This window comes from Felis catus, chromosome C1, assembly GCF_018350175.1.
Source record: "Felis catus isolate Fca126 chromosome C1, F.catus_Fca126_mat1.0, whole genome shotgun sequence".
NCBI classification, from domain to species: Eukaryota; Metazoa; Chordata; class Mammalia; order Carnivora; family Felidae; genus Felis; species Felis catus.
Window position 1 is genome coordinate 186,639,998 of NC_058375.1, and position 17,832 is coordinate 186,657,829.

The 17,832-nt window shown below is 44.6% G+C and overlaps 1 protein-coding gene across 6 annotated transcripts in view; it reads left to right on the plus strand.

Moving 5' to 3' along the window:
- The window catches only part of AOX1 (aldehyde oxidase 1), a 100,266-nt gene that overhangs the window by 37,958 nt on the left and 44,476 nt on the right, over positions 1-17,832 (plus strand). For 5 of the 6 annotated variants that reach the window (XM_045033201.1, XM_045033202.1, XM_045033204.1 and 2 more), the window contains 12 exons: positions 561-712; positions 2,698-2,791; positions 4,798-4,907; positions 6,513-6,697; positions 7,368-7,542; positions 9,070-9,162; positions 10,307-10,476; positions 11,085-11,199; positions 12,762-12,884; positions 14,645-14,741; positions 15,216-15,340; positions 16,241-16,374. In XM_045033201.1, coding sequence (XP_044889136.1) covers positions 561-712; positions 2,698-2,791; positions 4,798-4,907; positions 6,513-6,697; positions 7,368-7,542; positions 9,070-9,162; positions 10,307-10,476; positions 11,085-11,199; positions 12,762-12,884; positions 14,645-14,741; positions 15,216-15,340; positions 16,241-16,374 — 1,573 coding nt within the window. 6 annotated transcript variants of the gene reach the window in all.

Below are 17,832 nucleotides of genomic sequence, written 5' to 3' on the forward strand. Positions count from 1 at the left end.
AGGCTATGTTCATTCTGATTACCTGGTGCCCCTCCTGTAAAAGATTTTGAGTCTCAAGGCTACCTGTAGAGGTGGAAATCAGCAGTCAAAGCATTAGTAATTATAGACAATGATCTGGGCAATTGAAAGACCTTTGCAATTATTTTAATGCCGTCAGATTTATTCCCCTTAATCACAAAACAGCTTTGCATAGCTTCACTGTGGTTAGTTAGGAGGGGGGTCAAGGAAAGCTCTAGTAGAGTCTGCCACCTGCTACTTGTCACTGTCATTTCTTCTCTCTAGCCTCTCTTTCCTTGCATTTGTCCAAAGGAGAGTATAGACCAGCCCAGGACTCCTAATCCTGGCTGCACAGAATTACTGGGGAGACTTTGAAAGAGCCCCATCCAGAGATTCTGTTTTAATTGATCTGGGAGTAGACTATCGGTGCTGTTTTAAGTTCCCAGTGATTCTCTGTACACCCAGTGTGGAGAGCCAATGTACCAACTGTACACTAAGGCCCAGCACCAGGATTATAATTCAGTCGCTTCTCCAATGTCACCTAAAAAACTTTTCTTTTCTAGGACTGACAATAGGTGCTGGCTGCAGTCTGGCCCAAGTGAAGGACATTTTGGCTGAGCAAGTTTCCGAGCTTCCAGAGGAGAAAACTCAGACATACCGAGCCCTCCTAAAGCACCTGAAGAGTCTGGCAGGACAGCAGATCCGGAATATGGCGGTATGTCCTCTGGGCCAATCATTGGGCACACTGCACCTATTTCTTTTCTTTTTTTTTTTTTAAGTTTATTTATTTTGAGAGAGAGAGAGAGGAAGGGCAGAGAGGGAGAGAGATAATCCCAAGCAGGCTCTGTGCTATTAGTGCAGAGCCCAATGCGGGGCTTGAACTCACAAACCACGAGATCATGGCCTGAGCCAAGAACAAGAGTTGGACATTTAACCAACTGAGCCACCCAGGTGTCCCTACACCTATTTCTTAAGCTCACTGAAATGTTGAAATAAGCACTGGCAGAATCATTATGCAAAAAGGTCTCAGCAGATTGAAACAACAGGCACAATAAATAAATGTTTAATATTTAACAAACGTTATTAAAAATATATTTAAAAAACAAGTCTAAATCAAGTTCAGTAGAATAGCCAAGTGACAATGTAGGTGGGAGAAAAGGAGATCACAGTTTTGCTCATTTCATGATAAGAATGTCGAAGAAACTAATTTAGTTTTAGGCTGTATTAACAGAAGTATAATACCTAAAATAAAGAGGGTAGCTTTCTCTACTCCATACTGTTCAGACCACAGCTAGAGAATAATGTACAGATCTGGGAGGCACACTTTGAAGTCTGACTGGTTTTGACCTCAGAAGAAAGCAAAAGAGACATAGGTTTTCAAAATATGCATGCTCCCTCTTCTACATACCCCAAATGGTGTGTTAGAGATCCTTGGCATATGAGGAATCAGGGGAAGAGACAGTTCCGTGAAAAAGCTCTTCAAATGATTCCAAAATGTTCTCTCTTCCTGTTAAGAACTCTGACACCTTGCAGCCTGGCAAGGAGATCATGGCAGGAGAGTAAGGGCTTGGAAACCACATCAGAAAGAGGAATGGTGGGGGTTGGGGCAGTCAGAGAGACCATGAGAGCTGCCTTCAAATATTTTTTTAAGTTTATTCAAAGGCAGAGAGAGAGGGAGAGAGAGAATCCCAAGTAGGCTCCTCTCTGTCAGTATGGAGCCTAATGCAGGGCTCGAACTCACAAACCATGAGATCATGACCTGAGCTGAAATCAAGAGTCTGACGCTTAACTGACTAAGCCACCCAGACCCCCTGCCTTCAAATACTTATAGACTCATGAAGACAGATGTGATTTATTTGATATAACCACAAAGGGTAGAGGTAGAAGTATGACTGATAGGGGAAAGTCCAGGGAGACAGAATTCAGCTCAGTGGAAACAAGAACTTTAAAATCAAGCTGTTGATAGAGAATCGGGGATTCCCTGTCTTCACCCATGTTCCAGCCCAGCCCTCAGCAACCAAGATGGTCACTGTAGATTCCATCACTATGTGGGGAGGAGAGTATTAGGTTGAATGGCCATTTTCCTCCCAAGTTCTGAGATGTTATAGGCTCAACCAGATCTAAGAAGGGGCAACTGTCTCTCAGATGCCCAGAACCCCAACACACCTGTATGAAGTCTGGCCATTTCAGGGGCAGAGTTAGATGTGGCTGAGGTCCTGTGTACCCAAGGCAGGACGGCATCTTTGTAGCTGATACCACAGCCATCTGTGCTGTGGCCAAGGCTGAGTAGGGGGTGGTTCAGAATGGGCCATGGAGACCCACTGTTTAGGTTGGAATCCCAGTCCTGCCCCTTCCTAGCTGGGACACCATGGTCAAATTTCATCATTTCTCTGTGCTGAGTATCTTCAGCTGAAAAATGGAGACAATGGCATCAGTCTCACTGGGTTAAAAAAAAGTAAGTAAATGTGTGTAAAGAAGTAGAACATACCAAATGCTGTGTGAGTGTTGGTTACTATCAGTTCCTGTCCCATCCAAAGTAGTGGGTGAGAGATTCCTTCCAGACTGTCTGAATGGAGTCTCTCTACCAAGAGGACCAAAATCCCTTGTGACACTTTCACTACAAGAGGACCTTAAGCAGGTGCCTGTGGGGCCTAGGATCTGAGGAATAGAATGACCAAGGCAATAACTCTTTCTTTTTAGTCCTTAGGGGGACATGTTATAAGCCGACATTGCTATTCGGATCTGAATCCAATTTTGGTTGTGGGCAATGCTACCCTCAATGTGATATCAGAAGGTAAGCTACCCCAGAACATTCTAGATTGCACCTAAGATTTTTTGTCTTTCTTTTTAAGGAATTGGTATAAGTCAGAGCGCTGATCTCTGCCTCTTAATCCACCATGGGAAGCTCAGGCTCCTAGAGGAAGGCACACTGACACAAGGGAGTGGCTAGTGCTTCCTTCTGGCACCACTGCCGATGTACACACAACATTCACCCCACCATAGCCGTGTGACAGCCAGGGGTGGTGTGCAGAGGCTGAGGTGAAGGCTGTCTGCTGTCTGAGGACTGTTGTCTACTCTCCTTCATTCCTGCTCCCCTCAGTTGCTGTGTGAGAAGCCACAAGTCTGGGGAAGACACACAACAAACACCATGGGCCCTCTAGGGACAGAAGGAAGACAATGATGAATTTTACATGCTGGCTGAAAGGATCAATCCCTGGGGCTGCTCCATGCAACACTACCCTTGTCTTCCTGGAAACACTCAGCTCTCTCCCTGCCTCCACTGCTCCAAGAATGCTGACGTACCCCTTTACTGGGCACTAACTGTATGCCAGGCTGTATTGGACATCTTATACACGGCATGACTAGTCCAACCAACCACCCAGCTGTCACTTGTAGAGACAGGCACAGGATGGGAACCATCATCTGCATCAGGCTCCCTCTCCAGGGCCTCTGGCTCTCCCTCCCATCACTTCTCCTGGTCCTTCACCCATAACCCATCAAATATACACTCCTTCTGTCCCTCCCACTTGGCCAGCCAGTCATTTACCCCTCCTATGGGTGGACCGGACCCAGGCACTAGGGTGCAGGGAAGCAATCACAATCTGCTCCCCACATGAACTGCAGGGGTGTATCCAACCAGGAATTATATCACAGGCAATGTAACCCTCCCAAGGGGTTTCTTGGCCATAATACGATCCCATCCCTAACTGGTGGGAAGTGCTGGGAGAGCCTTTGTGCAGAGGAAAAGCTCGCACACCCTTATTCAGCTTTGCATGGGGCCCGCCCAGGAGGGAGGAGAGGAAAGGCCTCACCCTGGCCTGGCCTGGCCTGGTCAGCCATTTTCCTGAGTCCTCCCCGCCTGTGGTTGAATGTGACCCCAACCTGACCCCCAAACACCAGAAAAGAAGAAGCCAAGAATCTGGGGCATCAGGATAGCAAGGATATCCTGGCCTGCATGCAGGGCCTTCTCCTACATTAGCAGTAGTGTTCTTCTACTGGAGGTTGGTGGTTACCTTTGGCTTAAGGTCTGTGCTTTTCCAGCTCTGCCAAAGCCACCTCCACCCTGAGCTCAATGTTTCTCTGGTGCTGGTAGATGAGCTCACTGACCTAGCAGCAGGGCAGGCCAGCAAAGGTCAGCAGGGGCTCCATCTGGGGTTCTCCTGCTTCCTTCTCAACTACCCCTACGTTCCAATCAGCATTTTGCCTCTTTTGCCACGAACAGAATCCATCTCAGATTCGCTGGGCTGTAGTTTGATCTCCTCATGGCACCTGCTGCGGAGCCGCAAACCACTTTTTAAAACTGGAGGGCCCTGCTCTGACCACTAAATTATAACACTGGGCCAAACGGAGGGTTTGTGAATTGCTCACTTTGTTTCAAAGATGTAGGTCTCCAGTTTAGATGCCAACAGCAGCAGCAAGAACAAAAAGAAATGCAATGACTTGAGCTCTGTTAATAGTGGAAATAAACTCTGTCTCCGCTGAAGCCATGCCCTTACCTTGATCACAGTAGTGAATGAGTTAGATTTAGTTAACCAGCTTCTGCCTGAAGATGAAAATGGTGCAGGCATGACAGGCCTTGGAGGTGGCAGGAGACCCTGTTCACATAGCACGTATGCAGAGACGAGTAAATGTCAAGAGGCCCTGCTAGTCCTGTCTGTGCAGGGGAGTGGGGGAGCCCTGGACTGCATCACTCTGTGCAGAGGGAGGTGACCTTTTCCTCCTTGCTGCTGACATTTAAGAGTACAGAATAATCCGGCATTCCTCACTGCAACCGTGCAGAAATGTCATTTTCTTCGACAGAAGGTACACGGCAGATCCCTCTAAATGACCATTTTCTTGCTGGGTTGGCAAGTGCAGACCTTAAGCCAGAGGAAATTTTGGAATCTGTGTACATCCCGCACTCTCAAAAGGTAAGAATTCTGCTGGTTGCTTTTAAGAGTTTGTTTTTCCCTTTTCATGACAGAGAGCAGTCATCTTCAGAAATCTGAAAACAGATGGAAGGAAAATGACTGCTCTGAAAATCTGTTTCCTGTCCACTGTGGGCTGGCCTAGCACCAAAGCCCTCAGACACCCTCGGGCAAGCAGCTCCGGGCTGTGATTTGGGGTTGTTGTTTCAGCTGTGGGGTGGGGCCTGCTGAGGGCGTGTGGTTGTGCTTCCACACCCCTTTATGTCTACAGATCGACTCTGGGAGGCGGAAATTAAAGCTCTCTGGCTGTGGACGAGCTTCTCCGCCTGACCCACAAAGAGGTGGAAGCTGGAACAGGGTCTCCCCGCTTCCCACTCTAGCTAACCCCAACAGCTCACAGAAACAAGAGGGCCTCCAGATGTTTGCTAACACAGGATGTCTGGGATTGATGTGGCCACCCAGCTGGCTTTTGAGTGGGGCCTCTGTCTTCACTCAATGCTCCGTGTCTCTCCCCAAAACCATACCCGAATCCAAGAGGATGGTCTCCCCAGAGAGAGGCAATTCAACACACACACATACACACACACACACACACACACACACACAATGGTGAAAAGCCAGGAGTTAGCTTAGTTATGTGGGAGGTCTCATGTTAAGTCATGTTTTCAGCGTGTTTGATCTTCATTTATTTTTCCTTTGGAATGGAAACTTTGAAATGTGTTCTAATCCAAAGTGCATCGGGGAAGGCCCAAGACGGAAAAGCAGGCAGGCACAAACACAGCACCCTTGGTGGATGCACAGATGGAAACACACTTGAGGCACAGACCTTCGCCATTAACCTCATGTTGCAACATCAGCAGGTCACGGTGCCAAAGACCCCAGTGGGGCAGCCATTATCCTCCCGACTCTCATTCCTGATACAAGATTCCCTAGTGCACTGTCAAAGTTCTATTCAACTCTTTTATGACCTTTGCAAAGTGGAAAAGCAGTCATTTCTACAAACCAAAAATGTAGTGGGTCTCTTTCGCACATCAAGCAAATCGCATTTAAAAGCACCTGTGTTGGGGTGCCTGGGTGGCTCAGTTAAAGCTTCCAACTTCAGCTCAGGACAAGATCTCACAGTTTGTGAGTTCAAACCCTGCATCAGGCTCTGTGCTGACAGCTCAGAGCCTGGAGCCTGCTTCAGATTCTGTCTCCCTCTCTCTCTGCCCCTCCCCAACCTGTGCTCTGTCTCTCTCTGTCTCTCAAAAATAAATGAATGTTAAAAATGCCTGTGCTGGGAGGGCTCCTGCATCCTCATGAGGACAGAGGCATCTGAAGACTAGAGGCAAGAGCACCTAGAAATAAGAGCACCTGGAAATGATCCAGGTATCCTGGCCTCAGGAAAAGTGCACAGTGATCCCTGTTTCTTAAGGGCATTGGACTTTGGGGATGGATTCCATTCTCACTATGAATGAGAAGCCAGCCAACTTGTCCTCTAATTGTGCCAAGTGCCTTTTGTGCCCCATTAGATGGAGTCTAAGTGATTAATTAGTGGCACCAAGAAGCAGGAACCATGCTCTCACTTTTGACATGTCAAGTAACCCCAAGTGGTTCTTGTGTCCACAGTGGGAATTTGTGTCAGCCTTCCGACAGGCTCAGTGCCAGCAAAATGCCTTGGCCGATGTGAGTGCTGGCATGCGAGTTATTCTCGAAGAAGCCACAGACACCATCAAGGAGCTGAGCCTCTCCTATGGAGGGGTTGGGGAATCCACAATTGGTGCACATAAATCCTGCCAGCAGCTCATAGGGAGGTAAGCGATGAACTCTGCACTCCAAAGGTGAAACTTGACATCAAAAACAAAGAACAAGTAGAAGTTTGGCTCTGGCAAGGGTTGTTAATGCCCTGGGAAGATACTCCTATATATAGAATCACTGCTTGTTCTTTCTGCAATTTTGCTTATAAAGCAAACCTCACTTGACTTTGACTAATTAGGGGCTGCTCCTTGGGGGAAGGCCACAACAACAATGACCCATGACTGTGCTCTGCCCCAGTTCTCATGTGCACATCAGCACTCCTGCAGACCCACACCAGGCAGGGTCCAAGTGTACCTAGTGCCGCTGCTGTGCGGGGACCTTTTGTTTCTCCCTCAGTAGAGGCCAGTCTGGTTCATAATGGAATTGGCCCTCATGATCTGTTTGTGTAATGTCTGGTTCCAGCATGTTCTGGCCCTTGAACATGCTTGGTTCATGTTGCAGTGAAACAGGGCCCATCCTCACCCTGCCATGACCCTCAGGCCACTTGGTGCAGCTTCCCAGGCCTCGATTTTCCTAAAGAGCTTGGTTAGATGATTTCTGAGTTCCCTTCCAACTCATAAAAGGAGACTCCAGGTTCTCTAAATTGTTATTATCCAGTAGCTGGCACATGCCGTGTGATCGAGACTGCCCTTTGACTTGTCCCTTTCCCACCTCCAACACCACCAGGCCCTGGAATGAGCCAATGCTGGAGGAAGCTTGCAGGCTGCTTCTGGAAGAGGTCTCCCTCCCAGGCTGGGCTCCAGGGGGAAGAGTGGAATTCAAGAGGACTTTGGTGGTCAGCTTCTTCTTCAAATTCTACCTAGAAGTTCTGCAGGAATTGAAGAAACTTGTAAAAGTGTCTGTAAGTGTTCTGGCTTTTATGTGCCCCTTGCAGCCATAGCTCCCAACTTTTCCACTACTTTTGCAAACTGTCTTGTGGGCAGCCTGTGCATGACCTGTCACCTGTTCTGAGTCAGGCCTTGTCAGTTCCCAGCCCTCCTTCCTTCAGGGATTCAGCCCTGAAGGGCTACCACATGAGGCTCAGGATGCCACACTGTCTTCAGTTCACAGATGTTCACTACATGCCCTGAGCAATGAAACGTTACAGTGCCCCTGCCTCCAGTGTGCGATTTCTTTTTCTTTTAAAATAAGCTTTACTGGGGGCACCTGGGTGACTCAGTGGGTTAAGCATCTGACTCTTGATTTTGGCTCAGGTCATGATCTCACAGTCTGTGAGATCAAGTCCCACATTGGGCTCTGTGCTGAAGGTGCAGAGCTTGCTTGGGATTCTCTGTCTCCCCCTTCTCTGCCCCTTCCCCTGCTTGTACTCTCTCTCTCTCTCTCTCTTTCTCTCAATCCCTCTCAAAATAAATAAACAATTTAAAAAATAATAAAATAAACTTTAAAGAAATATAATTACATACAATAAAATGCACCTATTTATACTCAATGAGTTTTAACAGATGTGTAAACCCATGTAGCCACCACCTCAAACAAGGTATAAAGCATTTTCATCACCCCAAAAAGTACCTTTTGGCCTCCCACCCCTGCCCCCAGGCAACCACTCATCTGCTTCATGGCAGATTAGGTTTGCCTATTCTAAAATTTAATATTCAACATAAAATGTAAAATAAAATTTTATTTTTCAAAACATACTAAAATTTTATTTGTATGCAAATATTTAAGTGGCTTCGTCCTAGCTTGTTTTGTTTGTATACTTCTGGAATAAGTTAAGCAAGGCAAAACATTCTCTTTCTCTCACTCTCTATTTCCTTCCCAGACCAGGATTATAACCCTCGCCCTACCTCGTACCCCCTGTTTCAAACCACACCCTACCCCAACACTCCTCAAGTCACCTCAAGTGTTCAATTTTCATTACGCGGACGTAGACCCTGACCAACCACATTCACCAGGGTAATAATCACTGCCATTTAATTTCGGAATCAAGACACTTGGTATGTTTCAGACACCCAGAGAGCCTTCTCAATTTTACTGATGAACTGCTGAGTTGCTGAGAAAAACAAGCAGGATGTGGGCTCTTTTGTGTACAGTGAACTCCAGCTCATTCTGGGATGGTGTCTCTGTCCCCCAGTGTTCCAGCTTGTCCTGCCTTTTCCCAGCTCACTGACAGGCCTCTCCCTCCTCTGGGTGGCTAGGGGATCAGATTCAAACCAGTCCATCCAGTTCCTCAGTATGTGGAAAGGGAGGGGGGGCAAGACACCTTCATAAAAAAGGAGACCCTGGGGAGATGATGTAGATTTTGGTCTTCCAGGATACCCTGGCCTTGCAGTTTCTTGGATACCTCAACCAAGTCATTTTCACACAAGCCAAAGCCCAGTTTAATCATAGACTAATTGGTTTATCTTTATTGTTTTGAATGGTCTTTCAGGACAGTCATCATTATCCTGAAATTTCAGACCGATTCCTAAGTGCTCTAGAAGATTTCCCCGTCACAGGACCCCGGGGAGTCCAAAGGTACCAGGTCAGTGAGTATAATGTAACTGGAACGTAGAAACTAAGAGATAAGCTATGGTTATGTGAACAAAGCAAGCACTTCAGAGTTGTGATTCACAGTTCTGACTTTCTAGTTTGGGCTGGCACATTGCCCTTTGTTTAGGCCAAGTCAGGGAGACGCTGGATCTAAGATCGGGCCTGAGCTACCATGACACACACTCAAGGCTGAACCAACCTGGAATGGTTTGACCATCTGACTAATCATTGATAGTATCCTGGAATGCATGTTCTTTGGGCATTTGTTTGAAGAGCACCCAAGCCAGGTATGGGGGAAGGACTGAATAAGAGGGTAGCAAGATTCAGCCTCCAGCCCTGGTTGCAAATATCTCATCTCCAGTCAGCAAAACAAGGACCTTGCCAGTACCTGAACCCACCCTTCTTGAAGGACAATTTAGAAAGTATCTATTATTATCTGTTAGCACAAAACCCCTCTCCCACCCCATCTCCACACATACCACACACACACACACACACACACACACACACACACACACACACACAGCTTCCCTGAAAAGAATTCCAAAATAAACACTTTCTCCAACTTCTTATCCTCCCAGTGATGTTTTTGAGCCACTTACAGGGGCAACCAAGGCTCTGTGGTCTAGATCTGGGTGGACTCCATTGCCTTTTGCTCCCCTCCCCTCTCCCCTGCCCCAGGCACTACTCAAGTTGACACTCAAGCTTTTAGCTTAGATTTTGGTTCCCCACCCTCTGGAATTGTATCACTTTAGACTTCATCATCTTGATCACTTTCTATGTAAACAGTTTGGTCATGGAAAAGGTAAGAAAGCTGGACAAGGAGAACCTCTGAATTCCAGAACAAAGCAGTACAGGGGCACAACTTGGGAAAAGAAAATGCCGAAAGGAGAGGCTAGGATGCCCTTTCACCTACTTCACAGTTCTGCCAAAACGTTGGCATTGCTACATAACTGACAGGACAATTCCCCAGTCTAGTGACATCATTGAATTTTTGCACTTATCATCTGACCCACTCCAGTGTTTGTGGTCTGAGGGTGACTGATTTCTCAATCCTGAATCAAGAGTGTTGGTAATCATCCAGGCCACTTGTGAAGATTTGAATTGTCCAGGGCAACTCTTGTCTCCCTCTGCAGAGTGTGGATTCTCACCAGTCCCTCCAAGATCCAGTTGGACGCCCCATCATGCACCTGTCAGGTCTTAAACATGCTACAGGTGAAGCCATATTTTGTGATGACATCCCTATGGTGGATAGAGAACTTTTCATGGTTTTGGTGACCAGTACAAAAGCCCATGCAAAAATCATGTAAGTAAATGGAAAGCTTTCAAAAAAAAACTTTTAAAAGCACACCTGTGGATTCCCTCTGAGGAATGTACCTGTTATGCCATGTCCTAAACCCAAAGAACCTAAAATTGAAAGAAGAAAGAAAAGGGCACCGTCACCAGCAGGAGGAAGAGAGGGTATCTGGAAATGACCATTATGAAAGAGAGAACAAAAATAGCAGTTATGGGCTCCTTGCTTCTCTTCTAACCTCATTACACCTCATCTCCCTGCTGTAGCCTCAGTCATGGCTCAAAGGAGTAATTCTGAGTAGGGATGATACTCAGCTGTTGATAAAACCATGAAATACTGCATTTCTGAAGGGCTAATGCCTACTGTCCTAAGCTTCCTAAGAATTTCCCTTGCCACAGCCACACAGCCCCTCCCCCAGGTCCTCTCCTATAGTTAAAGTGTTACCCCTGACCCAGAAGGCAGCCTTCTGGACCATATGGCAGGTTAGCTTTTATTGGTTGGGACCTATGCTGGACAGTTGTTATATATTTTTTATTTTCAACCATGTTCTATCCTTTCCTCAGGTCTGGGGCCCTCAAAGCTTGCTGATTTCTACTTCTTAAATATTTCTCTTTTTTCAGATCAATTGATTTGTCTGAGGCCCTTGAACTACCTGGGGTGGTTGATGTGATAACAGCTGAGGACATTCCAGGCACCAATGGTGCCGAGGATGACAAATTGTTGGCTGTAGATGAGGTACAGAGCATGCTTTCTCAGATGACTTTGTGCAGATAATCACAAAGTTACCACCTCCAGCTGGTTTTCAATCCTGCCCCCTACATTGCGGGACAGAAGTGCTGATTCTTCCAGCTTCTCTCTACACCTAAAATCTTTATTCAGACAGACTTAAATCTTCTGGAGTCATGAAATTTCACAGTAAAAGGGAAATAATAAACATACAGAAAAACAAGTTCTAGTTTTCCCACTGTATGCTCTTGAGTCAATTTACCCTCGTCTAAAGAATAAATGTAGGAACTGACCTGTATCAGGATAGAATATGCTAGAAAGACCTAAAAAGGAGAGTGCAAAAAATACAGCCACTCCCTGTTTTCTGTATTGAACTCTCTCCTTTCCTAAACCAACCCCATGCAGATACACCCCCACCCCACCCCTCACTTACTTTTACACATTCCATTTGTAATAAAGTTGCTTTTCCCACCTTTGACATTTTAATTCAATTCTACAAACATTCACTGAATACTTGCTTTTGGAGCCAGGCTAATTTGGTTCATATTCCATCTCTACCACTCACTAGCCATGTGCCTTTGGGTATCATTACCTGGAAAATGGGAACAATCACTGCACCAATCCCATGGTGTTGTGGGATCTAAAAGAGTTAATGCACGTAAAATGCTTACAATGGTGTTTGGCACATGAAGGCTCTCAGTAGGTGTTAGCTATTATTGTCACTTCTCAATGAGTCACACAGACTGTTTCTCCTCCAGCCACGAAATGGCTCACTGTTCTTTTGGTTGAACTCCAGATGAAGAGGTCAGTTGTTATTTAAGAGCTATATCATCTGCTCAGGCTGCCATCACAAAATACCACAACCTGGGCCACTTTTAAAAAAGCAGAAATTCATTTTCTCACAATTCTGGTGGCCTATCACCCAAGATCAAGGTTTTGGTTTCTCCTGAGGCCTCTCTTCCTGGTTTGCAGGTGGCTGTCTCCTCACTGTGTCCTCTCATGACTTTTGTCTGAGGATGAGCCTCCCTGGTATCTCTTCCTCTTCTTATAAGGACACAGTCATATTGGATTAGAGCTCCACCCTTATGACCTCATTTAATCTTAATTACCCCACTGAAGGCCCTAACTCCAAATACAGTCACACTGGACATTAAGGCTTCAACATTTGAATTTGGGAAGAAGGAGGGGACACAGTGCAGCTCATAACAGGGATGATATTGTACAAGAAACACTTTCCTTATCTTTAAATTTTAAAATGACAAATGATACCATAAATATTATACATGTGAACCAAGCTTGACAGAGGACACAGCACATTCAGGTCACAACCAATCTCACATCCACTCTGGAGCTTACATTCATTGAGTAAAATGGCCAACGGAATCATCTGTATTCTTTAAATTATTTTTTTAATTAAAACATTTTAAGCCAAACACATGTAGTTGAATGTGACCTCCACTGTGGCCTTATTGACAAACAATAATAACAAAGATACCAGCCACTGATAAGGGTGAAGTAAGACTATTCCTACTGATATTTTTCTACCTGCTTCATGCATGTACTTTCCGCAGGTGCTTTGCGTGGGCCAGATCATCTGTGCTGTGGTTGCAGAGACAGATGTACAGGCAAAGAGAGCAATTGAAAAGATAAAGATCACCTACAAAGATCTGGAGCCCATAATCTTCACCATCAATGTAAGCAGTGCTGGCTGGTTTCTTTCCGTAAAGTTGTAGAATCAAAAACACCCTTGTAAATTTCTTAATGCAACACTAATTCTAATTTTTTCTTGCCACTGGCTTGCCCTGGAAAGATCAGCTTCCTCTGGAAGATATTATTTGTATGAATTGAAATTAGCTTTGGCTCTAAGAAATGACAGGGGTGGGGTGGGGTGGAGAAACAAATGAAGAATTGAAGTTTCTTTCTCTTTCACATTCACAAAGTCCAGAAAAGATCAGTCCAGGGCTTATGTAGGGTTCTATGTGTCAGGGATCTTGGATCCTTCTATCTAGTGACTGCTTCAAGCATGGTTTCTACCCTCTAGGTCACACTTTGCTCCACAATGGCTGCTGTAGCTTTGGCTATTAAGTTCGCATTCCAGACAGCAAAGAGAATGAGGTGATGAAGAAGGGCATATCCCATCCCTTTAAGGACACTTCCCATAATCTCACTGGTTAGCACCTAGTCAGATACCACACCTCAAGGGGAGCTGGGAAATGTAGACTTTATCCCAAGTGACTACATGACCACTAAAAATTGGGGAAGAAAGATGATGAGAATGGATATTGAGAACAATCGTGTTTTCAAGGTGGGCCTCCAAAACAGTGGGACTTTCATGATGGAATTCCACAGAAATTTCAACTCTTACTTTTGGGTCTAGCTGAAGGAATGCAAATGCTATTACCAAAGCAGAAAGAATGAAGTTAGAATAGAAAATTCAGATGTGGAGTGGGATTTTCAGGTTCTAACTCAATGAAGGGCAAGTTCAGAGTAACTGAGTTGCAAAAAGCTTTCTTATTTGTGCACTTGTAATAGAAAATAAATTTTTTTCAAAGGCCCCAGTGAACCATTTGACATTTTTTAAATGTGCCTAAAAGGCACAACTTGCTCAATAGTCAAAGTGTTAAAAAGGTCATGTTTCTTGATCTTTCTAAACCAAATCAATTCTGTTCCAAATTCCCATTTTGCCAAGTTTGCAAGAAGTCCAGACCATTTTTCTTGGCTCAGTATCCCTCCTGGGGTTGTACTAGGATCCTAACATCAGTTTTTGAGATTTCAATCCTAATCCCATTTCCTCAAGGGGGAAATAGTACCCAGAAGAAAAACCAGGAAATATCCTGGGATTCAGAATGGTTAGAGATCTGCAGTTCTCTCAGAATAGGACTGTCCAGAGTCAGCTAAAAATTTCTTTTGTGAATAGAGTATATAACAAAATAGTTATACATACCAATATTTGTTTACCCATCCATTCATTCATTTATTTAAACGACTGTAGGTATGAGAGGCTGTAAGGGTAGTGGCTAAAACTACAGTTTCTAGAACCAAACTGCTAGGTTTGAATCCTGGCTGCATCACTTAGGTAAATTCATTAACCTCTTTAAACCATGGTTTCTTCATCTGTAAAATGGGGATAATACTAATAATCACCTGTTCCCTGGAAATCCACACTGAAAATGAGAAATGAGTATTTATCATCATGGGCCATCATAGCATCCCCAGATCTCAATTCTTAACATTTCTCTACTCCTTGTTGGTTTTCCCTGCACTTTAGAAGACATCCTTCAGACACCCATCTTGTCTCTGCCATGAGCCCACTACTCCAGTACTCCCTTGCTTGATGACTCCCTTCATGTGTCCCAGTAGATGGCTATTTTGGGGAGTTTACTGGCCTTTGACTAAGAAACAAAATGTCAGTGGAAGAAAAAAAAATTTTAATTGGGTTATTCCTATCATTTAGGATGCCATAAAGCACAACTCATTCCTATGCCCTGAAAAAAAACTTGAACAAGGAAACATTGAGGAGGCATTTGAAAAAGTCGATCAAATTGTTGAAGGTAAGCAATTCAGGATATTTAATAGAACCTTTGCATGATTCTGTTCCAAAGCAGACACTGAGAGCATGTGATTTCCTAGGAAAGGGCATCCTCTAAAGACTCAGCACTTTGCCAAATTTCTCTTATATCTCTTCCTCTCAAATTGTGAGTGTGGGTGTGGGGGTATTATGTGTGTTGCCTTTAGAGGTGGGGGGCAGGGAGCAACAGAATAAATAGAAGAAAAATCCTTAGCACTTTGGTTAGTTAAGGACAGAGGAATGGAGCCAGACCCTTCCAACTTGTTATACAAAACTATGGTGTCTGAAACAGATTGCCTTTAGTTGCCACAGAACAAATGCCTGATCCATCAATTCCTTGGTCAGGACAAATCCAGACTGGTCAGTCCACATCTTACTTGCTTTGGAATTCCTCAACATGGTAGTTTCCAATCAACACACACACTCTCAGGAATTTCCCTTTGCTTGCACTTAACAGGAGAGGTCCATGTTGGAGGCCAGGAACATTTCTACATGGAAACACAAAGAGTGATTGTTATTCCAAAGGCAGAGGACAAAGAACTGGACATTTATGTATCAACACAGGATCCAGCCCACGTGCAGGTGAGGTCCAGGATCGCCCTTCCTTTCCAACTTCCTAATTTCGTCATGGCACTCAATCCCCATAGGCTCACAGTTGGTAGCCATTTTTCCTGTAGAAACTTGATGTCCAAATATTGGACATCAGTGGAACAGCTAAGATACCAGAATTCTTTTATTTTTTTTCTGGTCTTGTCAAGTAAGTATAAGAACAGCTGAGGTGAAGGGGATTCAGAGCACACTTACCTGGTGACCACTGAGTAATGTATAGAATTGTTGAAACACTATATTTTATGCCCGAAACTAACATAACACTGTGTTAACTATATTGGAATGAAAATTAAATAAAATTAATAAAATTAAACTTAAAAAAGAAAAAGAACAACCACAGTCACTTCGGATTTAAAGAATACATTCGTTTGCAGCATGCCTAAATGAGCTCTGTGATTGGATAACACTAAATTATATCTGCACTTGCTTTTTCTCTAAATAATCATTACAGATAGCCTTTGGAGTAAACACATCACTTTACAGTACATTTTCATTATCCCAGTCTCAAAGTGCTCTAGGTTTTAGCTGCAAACATCTTCTTTACTAACTTGTCAGGAGTTTGCTGATTTTCACTTTGTTGGAACATACATCTAGGCATTTGGCTAGGATTCCAGCTCTGACAGGAATCTAGGACTCTGACAGTTTCCTTTCTGGAAAATACTATTTTTCGGCTAGAAAGGCTGTCCTGTAAGATTGATGATGTTTATCAACTCAACAGAGCTCTCTGCAACACAGATTTACATTATCTTAGTTTCGGTTTTGTTTTTGTTTTTGTGTTCTGACAGTAGGTGTGGATGAATATTGCTGTGATGTTTCAGGCAACAAAAGGCTTCTTTGCCATTTCTTGTAAAACTTTTTCATTATCTTTCACAGAAAACAGTGTCCTCTACTTTAAATATCCCCATCAACAGGATCACCTGTCATGTCAAGCGGGTGGGTGGAGGTTTTGGCGGAAAAGTAGGAAGACCAGCTGTATTTGGGGCTATTGCTGCTGTGGGTGCTATCAAGTAAGTGCACTTGGGGATACAAGAGGGTGTAAAACGTACAGAGCTAAGGGCAAATCCGTGGACTGAGAGTGACTTGACTGCTGTCATAACTACCTGAGTGTCCTTGGGCAACTCAGGCTCCTGTCTCTTTTTCTTTATAATTATAGATATAATACTCACCTTCCTAGATTGATTGGAAAAGTCAAATGCACCTAGGACTTGAAACAGGCTATAAAAAAGAAAAGTGATATTATTTGTTAAACAGCTCCAAGGCTGAGGCTGCCCTGTCCCTGAGCTTCAGGAAAGGTGACCTATTTAGGGGTGGGGCAAGTCTCCTGCCTAAGTGGAATGCCAAGGGGGAGGCTCCTCCCCCACTTTCCCTTCCTACTCTAGCTGCAGTCAGGGTGGCATGAGGAAAGAAAGGCTCCCACCCTCTGCCTCTCTGCACCTGGAAGGGCTGGCTAGTCAATGTTTGCTTAATGATACATGATATCCTCAAAGAGAGTTCCCAGGCTAACTCAACCAGAAGGCTTGCTCCTTTGCTGTTCATGTTGTTCAAGTTGCTGGCTTTTCTGTTTCTTGTTCATTTTCTATGGCTGTTTCTTGGTAGTTACAAAGTATTGTCAGAGCCCCAATCAGCCTGCAAAGTTCAAAGGTCCTGCTTCCTTTGACAAATTCTGTGTAGTTCAAAGCTAGGTCCTAAAGCACTCAGATGTGTGTCTCATTCTGCAACGAGAGACAGGAAATCACAAGATCTGAATCCCATCTCCACTTCTTTCCATAATGAACGTCTCTATTCACACCCACCAAGTACCCAGAAGGGTTCATCGGTTCATCATACTCCCAACAAGCTTTGTGCCTTTAAGACTTCTCAAGCATTACTGCACAGTAGAATCATCTGGTGAGCATTTAAGTCCCAGTGCCTAGGCTGTCCCATCCAATTCGGGCATCAGTATAGTTTAAAACTAACCCAGTAGTTCCACTGTGCAGCCAAGTGTGGCAACCAGTGCCTTAAGCTACAACCCCACCTTAGCACACATCTGGCATGCATTAAGTAGTCCCCAGAGTAGCATTCCCAGACTGGTGATAATAAGAGTCTCCTAGGGATGCCTGAATGGCTCAGTCAGTTGAACGTCCTGGGCTCGTGATCTCGTGGTTTGTGAGTTCAAGTCCAGCCTGCAGCTTGCTTCTGTCAGAACAGAGCCTACTTTGGATCCTCTGTCCCCCCCTCTCTCTGCCTCTCTCTCTCTCTCTCTCTCTCTCTCTCTCTCTCTCTCTCAAATAATAATAATAATAATAATAATAATAATAATAATAATAAATGCCTCTTATGCTTGTAGAAATTCCTGCCTCCCCACCCCAGACCCACTGAATCAGAAGCACCAGAGAGTAGACACAGAAATTTTACATTTAACTGATGCTCCAGGTAGTCGTCACCATTTAAAAAAAAAAAAAAAAAAAAAAAAAAAAAAAACACCA